The 13,772-nt window shown below is 49.7% G+C and overlaps 1 protein-coding gene across 2 annotated transcripts in view; it reads right to left on the minus strand.

Annotated features, from left to right (window-relative positions):
- MYH9 (myosin heavy chain 9) overlaps window positions 1–13,772 on the minus strand; it is a 105,086-nt gene that overhangs the window by 60,342 nt on the left and 30,972 nt on the right. For both annotated transcript variants that reach the window (XM_049884329.1, XM_049884330.1), the window contains exons 2-3: window positions 6,629–6,980; window positions 723–879 (exon numbers count right to left, since the gene is read on the minus strand). In XM_049884329.1, coding sequence (XP_049740286.1) covers window positions 723–879; window positions 6,629–6,961 — 490 coding nt within the window. In that variant the 5' untranslated portion in view covers window positions 6,962–6,980. The remainder of the gene's footprint in view (window positions 1–722; window positions 880–6,628; window positions 6,981–13,772) is intronic.

The following is a 13,772-nucleotide window of genomic DNA, read 5'->3' on the forward strand; positions in this document are numbered from 1 at the left end:
GCCCCAGGAAGGAAAGAGTTTCAGAAGGGAGTGGTCAAGATTGTCCAATGCTGGAGAAAGGTTAGGTAAGATGAGCACTCAGGAGTACAAATGTACCAAGAAGGAAGTGAGGGGTGACCTTTGCCTGACAGTCTGGAGAAGTGGGTGGGCCAGATACGCAGGGCCAGGAGCGGTGCTGGCAGGCAGAAGGGAGGGGGTGAGCACACTCTTCCTCCAAAAAGCTTCACTGTCATGGGACAGAGTGAGCACAGAGACAAGGCAGAGGGAGATGAGTGCCCAGGAGAGGTTCTGTGCTCATTTCTTAAAGGTGGAAAACTCAAGCATGTTTCCAGTCAATGAGGAAGGAGCAAGAGAGGGAGAGGTGAAAACAATGGAGGAAGGGGAGCAACTGGTAGAGGAAGAGACTGGGGAGAGAGTAGGGAGGGCTGGCATGAGAAACTGGGAAAATAGGAAGTGTATTTTTTAAAGCTTCTAGAACCATCTATCAACACACAAACATACCCTTTGGGTAGCCATTGGCTTTGGCTTTCATAACAACAGTTTCAGACCTCCATGGTGCACCCCATCACCAGGGCCATCAGGGCTGACCCAGCCACTAGATCAACATGACACTGAGAGTGAATCAGCCCCTACTGAGGGCCCAATGAGGCCACAGGAAGCAGGTGAACGAGGCATGGTGAAGACTCAGACAACTAGGAGGGCCTCTGCCCCAGGACACTCACCTTGCATCATACTCCTGTAGGCAGTGTCTGTGATGGCGTAGATGTGGGGGGGCATCTCATGCCTCTTCTTGCCCTTGTACATTTCCACGATCTCTTCGGAGTAGATGGGCAGGTTCTTGTAAGGATTGATGACCACACAGAACAGGCCTGAGTAGGTCTAAAGAAAAGAGTGGCAAAGAGGAAGGGATTAGGAAGTCTGATTCTCAACGGTGTGAAAACTAGGTGGCGAAGTCCCTGCAGCTTCAAAGTCCCTCGACTCAGCCTGAGCACGGAAGCGCTGCCAGGCCCCCTCGTTGTCTCTGGCCCTGCTCCAGCAGACCTGCTGCAGGTGAGGGGCACACCAGCATCATCTCTCTGTCCTTTCCATTCAGGCCCTCCCTCAGCTGCACTGCGTGTGTGTCGATGGGGGGTGAGCCTCGGGCAAGACCTGGTGCAGGCTTCGAGTACAGTACAAGTCCAGTTACAAAGCTGGTATCCAAGGACAATGAGAGACGTGTTTGTCACCGTGAGAGAGGCACAAAGAGAAAAGGATGCAGCTGCAGCACAGCGGACCGTGCAGAAACCCAGATTATTCTGCACCGAACGATTCTCAGAGACGTTGGACCCGAAACCATTCTAGCCTTGGGAAAACCCACTGTGCCCCGAAAGCAGTCCTATCTTTTATGGGCTAGACGAACACTGACAGAACGTTTCCTCTCTGGAACCTTTTAAAGTCATTCACATGAAAAGCTTTCAAAAACTTAAAAGACCACTTTCATGTCCCCCCGCCACTCAAGCCTTCTCCAAGGCTCCTCTCTGGAGGGCACCCAATCAGTCAATATCCTTAACATGAAGCACCCTAAAAGATACCCACTACTCCAAGTCTGACTTGACCAAGTTAAAATCAGACCCTAGAGTCAGACGCCCTGGGTTCAAATCCCAGAGAAGGCAAGTTTCTTAGCCTCTCTCTCCCTCCATTTCTCAATCTATATAATGGAACAGGCAAGTCTCTAACTCACTGAGCAGCTGTGAGGATTAAAGAAGATAAAGTGCTTGACACAGCACCCAGCCAGCCTTGAAGAGCAGCTAGAAGAGCCCAACCTATTGCCACTGAGTCAATTCTCACTCACAGCGACCCTATAGGGCAGAAAACTGCCTCACAGGGTTTCCAAGGCTGCAATCTTTACTGGAGGAGAGCGCTATATCTTTCTCCCACAGAGCAGCTGGTGAGTTCAAATCACTGACTATTTGGTTAGCAGCCAAGTGTTTTAACTACTATGCCACCAAGGCTCCTTCCAAGAAGGCCAGGAAAGCATTTTCTAAAGGCAACAGTTTATACGGAGGTCAGTCCACATTAAGGCAAAATCTACATTAACTTGGGGCTACTTATTCTTTCTCTGCTATTTTTTTTCATGATCCACCTCACCTACCAAAAAATAACAGGATGCTAATAGCTGGGAGAGACCTCCAAGACTACCCATGCTGGTGATAGGGGCTCAGTTGGGGGCGCAGCCCTCTTTAAGTACCTGGACTGAGCCAAGCGCGCTTCCCGGGAAAGCATGCCACAGGCCCAGAAGTCTGGCTAGGTGAGGCTTCGCCACTCCACGAGTCACACACACTTGCATTTCTCAGTCTGTTAAGTGACAGCTGAAGGTCCCAAGGCAGGCAATGGCAGAGCTGGGGGGGCCCAGACCCACGTCTCATGACCTCCAATCCAGACCTCCTTGCTCATGGAGGCCAGTTCTCAGAGTTCATTACAGCCTTTTGTTTTCCTCACTGGAGTCCCTGGTGGCGCAAACAGTGAAGTGCTTGGCTGCTAACCAAATGGTTGGAGGTTCGAGTCCATCCAGAGGTATCTTGGAAGAAAGGCCTGATGATCTACTTCCAAAAAATCAGCCACTGAAAACTCTGTGGAGCACAGTTCTACTCTGACACACGTGAGGTCACCATTTGTCAAAGTCAACTCGGTGGTAACTGGTTTTACCCCCTCACTGTTGACTGTTTTCCCCATAGCAGCAAATATCTAATCCACAGATATCTGAGGGGCTACGCCAGGGTGCCAACTCAGCCCCTTCTAACCCTGCCCCTCTACTCCCACCAAAACTGAGGATGGGTCTTCTGGTTGAACCCAGAGACAAGGTCCACGCAGGGACCAATCACAAAGACTGAGACCCTCCCCAGGCGACAGCCACAGGCCCCAGCACTCGGAATTTACAAGCAGAAGTTAGACTGAAGGCAGAATTTCTGAGGGACTCCCATACCACATACAGGTCTGCATTCCAAAGACCAGCTGAGGTTGGAAATGAACAAGTGTGTCTGGCTGCCTCTTCTGTTTGGAGGAGAGGATGCAGGGCCTTCGATTTCCTTTATTCCTGGGTTAACCAGTCATTTGTTTTCCCTCCAACTACCCTTTTCACCAGGGACCAGGGAAGCTCTGAAGCAGAGGTCCAAATGCGGTATTGCCAACCTGCAGGCTCAGGCAGGAAGACAGGAGCAAAGCAGGAGGCTTTTCTGGTCTTTCCTCCACGTGAGTGTCAGTCGAGTGGGGGAGACAAGATAGCAGGCCAGGGAGCAGTGAGGTCATCCCAGGAGCTTGAAAACAACCGAGCTTTGTTCCTGAAGTTTGAGAAAACCCACACTCCAGGAAATTCAGCCCAATAAAAGCAAAGGACACCGGGCCACCCATTTATGAAGGGCCACAGAGCCAGATGTTTTGAAACAGCTGTCAGTGACAACAGAGGGCATGAGGGGTTGGGACAAGTCTCTCTAACAGCCGAGGGGACAGACGGTCCCTCAAAGGGCTCTACGTGGGGTTCAGGATTCCTTGGCTAATGTCATCAGAGCAGGGAATTTGATTACAGGAAGGCCTGTGGAATCAGTCCTGCAGCCCACGTGGGCTCTGCGGCCGCTCTCGCGGAACAGTCTCAGAGGCCCAGACACACAGCAAGCAGCTCTGCTCCCACGCGCCACGTTAGGGCGCTGCTCCATTCACAGGCCACAGAGGCTCTTTGTGCCCAGCCGCCCCCTCGCCCAGGGCCGCACCCCTGCAGAAAAGGACAGACCAGCTGCTGCACAGAATCAGTCACGCCGCCCACCACGCCAGGCAGACGCTGCACACAAAAGCTCCATCCAAGGTGGCAACTGGAACCTCTGTGTGCAAAGAAGAGGCCCCGGGTGGTGCAAAGAATTAACGCCCTTGCTGGTAACCGAAATGTTGGAGGTTCGAGTCAAGCCAGAGGCGCCTCAGGGGAAAGGCCTGGCAATCTGCTGCTCAAAAATCGGCCATCGGAAAACCCCATGGAGCACAGCTCCACTCTGACACACACTGGGTCAACATGAGTTGGAGCCGATTTGACAGCAACTGGGGAGCTGGGGGTGTGCAAACAGGGTGACAGGGAGTGAGATGGCCTGTCAGTCAGCCAAAGCTTTAACCTTATCCCAACTCTGCACCTGCTGGGGCTCCATGAGGATCATTCAGAGACCATCAACTTCCCCACCTCAGGAGCTGGCCGGAGGCAGGGGAAACTGCACACGGAAGATTACAGCAAAAGAGCAAAACCAGGAGCTAATGCCTCCAGCTAGAGCTCTGGAGAGAAAACTCAAGGACTACCCAGCAGCCCTGCCTATGGAGTAAACCCTCCACGTGTTGCCTTCAGAGGAAAGAGGAAGCAACTACCGTGGAATGCACTTTAATAACTAATATCCCCTCTCTGTGTGGGGGGATGACCATTTGCAGCTGGCTAACAGAGTTAAATGCATGTCATTCGTATGCTCAGTGAGCCTCTATAGGACCACATTGAACAGAGACCAGTGAACGGCCGAGCAGAGACACGGGGGTTACCTTAGACTTGTAATAAAGAGCAGCGGCTACATGAGCGAGCAGCAGAGCTGGGATTTAAGCCAAGTCTCGAAGGCTCCAGCTTCCAGGCCCTGAATCACTCTGCTTTCCTGGGCAGAGACCGTCCTAGCTTAGTGGCAGCACAGCAGAATAGGTATAACATGAGCTATAAAGCCAGCCAAGAGGAGCGTCCTGCTCCCAGACAACAGGACTGTGGCTCCCATCTCACCCCTGCAGGCAGGCATGCTTCCTTAAAGGCCCTTTGTTTTACTGCAAGTCACTTACTCTGCATTTCCATGGTTAATACTCCCAGGGATGGGGGTTTTTCCTTGGGTCCAGTACACTAGTCTCATCAGGAAACACAGAGACTGGGTTGAGAGTTAGGAAATCCAAATTCCAGGCTCAGCCCGGTCATCATCTAGCTGTGTGACCCTGGGTGAATGCCTTGCCATCTCTGGGCCTTAATTCTTCCCACTTGGCATGTTGGAAGTCTGAACTAAGCTAGTCTCTAAGAGTCTGGGTAGCCTGTTCCACCTATCTACTTGTTAATGGGTCCTTGGCTAATCAGCCTCATCCTCAAAAGGTGGTCATCAACAGCAGGAAAGAGAGGACCTGTTATCGTGGACTGATTCAGCATGAGCGAGGTAACGCAGCCCTCACACATAGCCTGGCCCACTCAGGGCTTCTCGGCAATCCAAAATGGCACATGGCTCAACAAAGGGCTTCAGCAGAATGCAGGGCACTCAGAAACACCAGGTCCATGGAATAAGGTAAGTGTCCTGAGCAATTGTGTATGGAAGTCACTCCAAAGCTGTAGAGAAAATGGAATGGCAGACCCTTTGAGAACTGCTCACCATCCCCGAAATGGGATGAGCCCAGTTTCTCCTTATATTACACATGTGACCACGAGCAAACCCCTGAGTCTGAGACCTGGCCTTCCCAACTGTAAAATGAAAGGACTGCAACAAATAATCACTCAGGGTTTTTTTTTTTCCCCTCCAGCTCAGAAAAAAATTTCAAAAACTGTTTATCCAGCCCCAAGACTAAGAAGTCCAAGATGGATATAACAGCATATTTGAATAAATAGCTATTTTAGGAATAATAAAAGCCAGTTATTTCTTCCCTACAAGGGACAGAACTAGAAGGAAATATCTTTGAATTGAACGGAAGGAATCTGGGGTCGGCAGTATAAAGAGCTTTTTCTGCCCAGAGGGCCAAAGAGCTTAGAGCCTATTACGGGGGTAAGGGTGAATGCCCGCTTCCTAATGGTTTCCAAAACGGCGATGAGCTGTCTTCCTACTACATAGCTCCTGTCCTGGACCTTTGTACACACTGTCCTCTGGACTCTAAATACACTTTCCTTTTTCAAGCCTGCACGGAACTGCCACCAAAGAGCTGGATGGATTGACTCCAGTCTTACTCCTGGTGCTCACCTCTGCTCAAATCATACTTCCCAGGAATGCAAGTCTCTATGAAGAACAAGATGGCAGAGACACCAAAAAGGGATAAGGCAAAGTGGTGAGCAGAGACCAGGTGGTGCAGAAGGAACAAGGTGGGAACCCAGGAAATGGCATCCCCTACTTTATAAGGAATCTACCACACTGGCCTGACCCTTCATATCTCGCCCATGATTCAAGGTGGAGACCAAGGCCAGCTGGTGGGCATCCCTAGACATGTCATGCTTGTCTCCCTACGCTGGGTTTACAACAGGCTTCCTGTTCACTACCACAGTAAAACCTGCGAAAGCCGGAACCTATGTACGGTGGAAACCTGTCAGAAGGAAAACTCAAATATTTTCCACTAAAACAAGTGATAGAAAAGTAACAAGACTGCACCCTGACAAGGCTGGAAAACTTGTGAGACCGGGAAAAACAAGGCAGTCCCTGTCGAGTTTCGGCTCTCACAGGTTTCACTGTATCCCGTGCTTTTCGCTATGCAGGGAACAAAAGTAATGCTATGCAGGGCATTCCACCATGGTGCTCAGGCACCAAAGTTCAAGGATGTCACCCAGCATTGCTTAAAGCCTCCTTCTCCACCAGAGAGCCGGGGCCCAGGGGGAGAGCCCCTTGTTGGCGAGGGAGCCACTTACGTAGATGAGCCCTGAGTAGTAGCGTTCCTTGAGGTTGTGCAGCACCGAGGCCTCGTTGAGGCACGTGAGCTCCGCCATGTCCTCCACTTTGGAGAACTTGGGTGGGTTCATCTTCTGGATGTCATCCTTGTTCACCTTCACCTTCTTCCCATTCTCCACCAGCTCCACAATGGCCTCCTCGCCTACCTCCTCCTTGAGGCTGGCGGGCTCAAAGCCACTCTTGTCGGAAGGCACCCACACCAGCTTCTTGGCAGCCCAGTCGGCCTGGGCCAGTGGGTTATTGATTAAGTTTTTATCCACATAGAGATACTTATCAGCAGCTTGCTGCGCCATGGTGACTTACAGCCAGGTCCTAAGGGAGAAGAAAAGGAAAGAGGCATTAGATACAACTCCATCAGCCACACAAGAACTGCTGACGCCCCCATCTCCGCACGTGGTACAGCATCACAGTACAGTAAGACTACATAACCAGCCCGCACAAGCTGCCAGCATTTTCCTGCTTCCCACTTTTGGGAGGAAGATGTAACTCACTGAAACAATACATTAATACCAGGGATTTTGTCTTTAAGAAATGACTGGTAAGGTATACCCTAGGATCAACACACAACTGAGCGAATGTATAAACTATTGTGCCAAATCATAAGCAGAATACAGTCTCAAAGACAGATGCAATTATAGTCACCAGGTTAACTGCTAAGGCAGAAAAGTGAACCAGACAAATTGAGGAAGACTTTCAATAAAAACAGGTTTCTAATTCACCAAAAAACACAACTGACTACCACCATACATCATGGGAGTTTCCGGTTTTAAAAACATTGTCTCATTTCATGGAGTCAACTAAGACATGAGAAGAAATAAAACACCAATCTATGCGCCAGCTGCCACCAGATTGAAATTCCATCTTGATAATATAGTTCAAAGAGAACAGGCAAGGAAGTCAGGCTGCCGAGGCCACCCCTGAGCACAGTAAGAGTGCTCCACTTCCAGAGCACTAACGTGAAAAGGCAACCCTCACAATTTGTGGGCCGCCCGCACAGAAGCCCATGTGCGTTTCCGTTTTTCAAAACTTGTTTACAGAATAATGATGATGAAATAATAATCTCTTACATCTGTGGGGTTTTATAGCTTCTGAAATGCCATCACACACATTTCGCTATCTCAAAAGAGCTTCGCGTAGCCACCCTGTAAGGTAGGAAAGGTGTGTATTGTCCCCATTTTACAGATGAGGGAACAGAGTTCCTAGAGCTAAGGGACTTGTCTGCAGCCACCCAGGAAGAAGAGCGGGGCCAGGACTGTGGCCTTTCCATTGGCACGGTCGTTCTCGCTCAGGAGGTTCTTCTGAGGCTGCCACGGCCTGAAAACGCTGCTGCTTTGAGCGAACCAACAGGAGGGCTTAGAAAGCCTGGTCTCAGACCCGGCCAGGCCACCAGCCACCAGAGGAACCAACTGGACACTCACCGCCCAGCTCACGCACAGAAGGGCTTTACCCAGGTGAGGTCAGGCTCCCCGATAAACCACCCCCTCGCCCCCAGGAAACCATGAGGGTCCCAGGTCCAAATCCAGTGCCACCCAGGCTTCCAGATTCCAACGGGGACAAAAATGCCAAGGAGACAGGTGGCCTGGGAGGAAAATAACAAAAGGAAAAGTCTAATCAGCCAGAGAAGGGGCTGCCCAGGCCTTCTCTAGGCTCATTAAATGGCTTCCAGATCACGCTGAGGGGTGCCTCTGGCTTCACTCCAGGAGGGGCTGTTTTCCAGGAAACCTGCTGGCTCCTCCAGACAGGAGGGAGAGCGAGGCCCAGGAGCACAGCAGCCTCACCAGCGCCCCCAGCTGGTGGCTTGGTTTGCACTCCCAGCACAAACAAGCCCCGCAGGCCCTCGTAGGGTGGGGGCCTCAGAGCATCCTCCAGCTCTGCCAGGACCACCCCCTGGGAGGGGGCGGGCCCCAAAGTTGTCCACAAGAACCAAGGCAGAAGCCCATGGCTGCAAACCACTATGACTAGTCACCATCCTTCATGTGGGTCTAGCAAAGGGCAGTACCCAGGGCCCAGCCAGCTCGGCTTCAGCTGTCCTCACTTCCACTCTGGCTTGTCCAATCACACAAATCAAAGGCTTCTCCTCCACCCAAGTAAATGCTCAGTGTCCTCTGCCTCCCTGCCACCCATGTGATTCCCATGCAGTCAGCCTCCCCAAAGTCCCAGCAGCCAGGTTCCCACGAGACCAGCCTTCCCAACATGAGACCAGCCTTCCCAACACGTTGCTCCTCTGCTCAACAGCCTGCAACGATCACAGTACAGGATCTCCCAGGCTGCTGCTTTTGCAGACTCCAAACCCGTCCAGGGTAATAAGACAACTCTCCGTCAGTACATAGAGGGAGATTCACTTGAACCCCATACCCCAAAAGGCTACCTGCTCTGGTGAAGAGTCCCACTGAGCCAGTGAAGACACCCAAGGATACCACATGCCCTTTAGAAGACCCAGACCAAGAGAAGGAGGGGTAGGGGACAGTTATGAACACCTGCCTCTGAACATCACGCTCAGTTAATTTACAATCGCATTTGACTATCAATCGCCCAGGAAAATAGGTTTTCCTATCCCCAACTTATAAACAAGCCAGAATGCTCCTTAGAAGTGAGGACAGTGAGACTACGTCTTGAGTACTTTGGACTTGTTATCAGGAGGGATCAGTCCCTGGAGAAGGAAATCATGCTTAGTAGAGGGTCAGATATAAAGAGGAAAACCCTCAACAGGATGGATTGACACAGTGACTGCAACAATGGGCTCAAGCATAGCAACAATTGTGAGAATGGTGCAGGACCGGGAAGCTTTTCGTTCTGTTGTACACAGGGTCGCTATGAGCCAGAGCCGACTCAACTGCACCTAAGGACAAGAACAACAACTTGAAAATGAGGAAGCAGCCTCAGAGAGGCAAGTCGCTTGCCCAGAGCCGCCCAGCCCCGTTGAGGAGTGGGCATTCTCACTCAGATCCATGCCTGGACTCCTCCAGCACACATACGCCTGGGTCCCTCAGAGAAGTCAGGCTGGCGTTGGAGCTGGGCAGTAAGTGCTGAGAAGCCAAGGCATGGGGATAGCGGGCGGTGCGGTCCAGAGCATTCAACAAATATTCACTGTGTCTTATCTGCCAGAGAGGGAGGCTGGGGCATGGAGTGCTCCCAGCAGTGACTGCAAAGCCTGTTGCGCTCAATGCTCCCTCCCTCCACCTCTACCGTCACCAACAAGCAGCCCACCAGCGATGGCAGAACAACTTCTGCCCTAACCAGAAATATCCCCTGAAGTCTTCTTTAAACCAAACACCATTCTAGCAACACCAAGCCCAGCACAACCAATAGCAAGACTTGCTTCTGTCTGAAGTGAACCTATCTGGGAGCTGGTTCCACAGCCACACACGGGCCTCCTTCAGGCTGCAAGACCAGGCACTCTGCCCATCCCAGAAATCTGGGTAAACGCCAGCCCTTTCACCCATGGCTCCCTTCACCCATGGTTCCCTTCACCAACGGCTCCCTTCACCCATGGCTCGGGTGTTCAGGGCCACAAACATCACAGTGGCTAGCAGGGAAAGGGGAGAATTCCGCCCACCCACAGCCCTCGACTGTAGGCCTAGGTGGGAGGCGAAGGCAGTTACAAGCCGGCACTGTCCACTCCTGATGGCTACAGAGCCTGGTGACCAAGCTAGGCTCTGTATTTAAGAAGAGGGAGCACACTGCATCCCCCTAAGGGCCTCTCTGCCTCCAAAGACCAGGGGAGCCAAGGCTCCCTCAGAAGAAGGCCTGTGAGGAGGCCCCACAGCCTCTGCACCTACCTCCAGGAAGACTTCTCATTAGACAAGGCTGGGCCTGCCTTGCCAGGCCAAGGACACAGCTATTTGGTTTCAGGACCTATGCTGGAGTGACGTGGGCTAGCAGCAGTGCCAAGATCAATACATGGGTTAGATCGGTGGGGAGAGCCGCAGAGGTCATGCTAAACAATGGGATTTCTACTAAAGCCTCCCTCCCCCGCCCCAGACTGGACAAGAACATCCACATTCAGTGATTCAGGGGCCACAGGGCTCAGCTGAGCTCGTTGCCACCTGTGTCAGGTAAGCAGGCTCCTGGGACCCTGGCAGCTGCTGAAGTGGGCAGAAGCAGGCAGGTTAATGCTTACCTTTCAAGGCTACAGGTAGGTTCAGCCACCACTGAAGAGAGCTAAGAGCATACTCAAAAGGATACTAGGGGAGTCATGGAGGCTGAATGAACTCCCAAACCAAAACGACAGTTTAGCTTAATTAGTAAACAATGTCTGCTTTAAGTATTGTGGGTTTTTTTCTTAATTGTACTTTAGATGAAGGTTTACACAACAAACTAGCTTCTCATTAAACAGTTAGTACACATATTGTTTTACGACATTGGTTACCAACCCAACAAGACGTCAACACTTTCCCTTCTGGACCTTGGGTTCCCAATCTACCAGCTTTCCTGTCCCCTTCTGTCTTCTAGTCCTTGCCTCTGGGCTGGTGTGCCCCTTTAGTCTCATTCTGTTTTATGGGCATGTCTAATCTATGGCTGAGGGGTGAACCTCAGGAGTGACTTCATTACTCAGCTGAAAGGGTGTCTGGGGGCCATACTCTCAGGGTTTCTCCAGTCTCTGCCAGGCCAGTAAGTTTGGTCTTTTTTTGAGTTAGAATTTTGTTCTACATTTTTCTCCAGTTGAGCACTGTGCTCTTTTAAAGAACTATATGGGATCAAACAGACATCAACTCGAAAGGTTAGATAGGAAGCTTAGGGGGCATGAGTTTATGTGAATGGTGGTCGAACAACTGGGAAAAGGAGGGCGAGAATGGTTGCCCAACCTGAAGAATGTAATCAGTGCCACTGAACCGTACAAGCAGAAATTGTTGAATTGGTGTATGTTTTGCTGTGTATATCTTCAACAACAATAAAAAGATTAAAAAAAAACATAAAACAAAGTAACTGCACAATAAAAAATTTAAATAAGGGGAACTATCAAAAGGATATTAGGAATGCCTTGAAGGTCAGCGGAGCAAGGGCGGGGGTTTGGGGACCATGAGTTAAGGGGACTTCTGAGTCAATTGGCAAAATAATTCTATTATGAAAACATTCTGCATCCCACTTTGAAATGTGGCGTCTGGGGTCTTAAATGCTAACAAGAGGCCATCTAAGATGCATCAATTGGTCTCAACCCACCTGGATCAAAGGAGAATGAAGAACACCAAGGTCACATGACAACTATGAGCCCAAGAGACAGAAAGGGCCACATGAACCAGAGACTTACATCATCCTGAGACCAGAAGAACTAGATGGTGCCCGGCCACAATCGACGACTGCCCTGACAGGGAGCACAACAGAGAACCCCTGAGGGAGCAGGAGATAGTGGGATGCAGACCCCAAATTCTCACAAAAAGACCATACTTAATGGTCTGACTGAGACTAGAGGAATCCCGGTGGTCATGGTCCCCAAACCTTCTGTTGGCCCAGGACAGGAACCATCCCTGAAGACAACTCATCAGACATGAAAGGGACTGGACGGTGGGTAGGAGGGAGATGCTGATGAAGAGTGAGCTATTTATATCAGGTGGACACTCGAGACTGTGTTGGCATCTCCTGTCTGGAGGGGGGATGGGAGGGTAGAGAGGGTTGGCAGCTGGCAAAATTGTCACGAAAGGAGAGACTGGAAGGGCTGACTCATTAGGGGGAGAGAAAGTGGGAGTATGGAGTAAGGTGTATATAAACTTATATGTGACAGACTGACTTGATTTGTAAACGTTCACTTGAAGCTCAATAAAAATAAAAAATAAAAGGACATTAGGGAGGCAACCTGCTAAATGCAACAGCTGCGTCTCCCTGCCCTGTCCTGGGACCACGCTAAACAGGCTTTTGGAAAGGTTTTTAAACTGCACATAATATAAAGCATTTCAAAGTGAAAGAAAAATATCTCCCTAGATTCCTGACATCTCCCCCCCACAAAAAAATCAAACTTTTCCTTCTAGTCCTGGTTCGTAGAAACACATGATCTTTATTATATGCAGCGTACAGTTTCACATGTTGTATCTTCCCAACTTGCTGTGACCCTTTCCCCCAGTGCTATAGTCTGATGATCATTTTCAATGGCTACATAATACTCCAAAGAGGTTTTTTAAATCCACACTTATTGGGTTTTTTTCCTCTTATCAGGTTTTTTTCACTTTTCATTTAGAGTACAGTCATGCATCGTTTAACATCCACGATAAAAAAACGTTCTGTGAAATAGGACATTATGGGATTTGGACAGTATGTGAAACACCATGTTATATACAGCTAGTCCCCAGATTACGAATGAGTTCCATTCCTAAATCTGTTTTTAAATCGAATTTGTATGTTAAGTCGGAACAGTTAGGTACAGTTCATACCCAATGTCGGTTAGTCAAATGTTTGTCTTAATACATAGCATACTTTTCTATGCATAAAAAACATTAAAGAAACACTTCCAGATATACAAAAATCTCTTTAACATACTAACACAGTAATAATAATAATGTTTTGATGCACGTGGCAAAGCAGCGCCTGTTTGTTATTAGGAACCAGCGTATGTACCTCAAATTTTTAATATAATAGGCTTTAGGGGGGGTTGGTTCGTAACTAAGCATCAGACACTCTTAACCTGGGGGCTGCCTGTACTTGGCAAAGCTATATGCGATACTGTAGTGTATCTATATTGACTAAACAGCCACCGGGAAGCTGCTGCATTTGCTACCTCCAGTTACATCCATTAGGTCCTGTTCTTCAGTTGAGATTTCTGAAGTCTATTACAACCCTATGAGACCACAGACGTGTGTACGATCGAAAGGTGCCTCAACGGACGTTATGCGGCACATGATGGTACCACCTTGAGATAAATTCCCAGAACCTGGGTTACTGGTACAAAGGGACATTTGTATGGCCCTGATGTGGATTACCAAACGGTTTTCCAAAGGGGTGGATCCAGTGTCCGCTGCCATTTGAGCAGGGTATACAAGTGACAGCTTGGTGCAACTACACCAGCGCCCTGCATCATTTTACAAATTTATTAAATAATTTAACAACTATGAAATTACAACCATTTCACTTTTTTTTTAACTACTGTTGTTGCTGTCAGTTGCCATCACGTCCATT

This window comes from Elephas maximus, chromosome 4, assembly GCF_024166365.1.
Source record: "Elephas maximus indicus isolate mEleMax1 chromosome 4, mEleMax1 primary haplotype, whole genome shotgun sequence".
Classification (NCBI taxonomy): Eukaryota; Metazoa; Chordata; class Mammalia; order Proboscidea; family Elephantidae; genus Elephas; species Elephas maximus.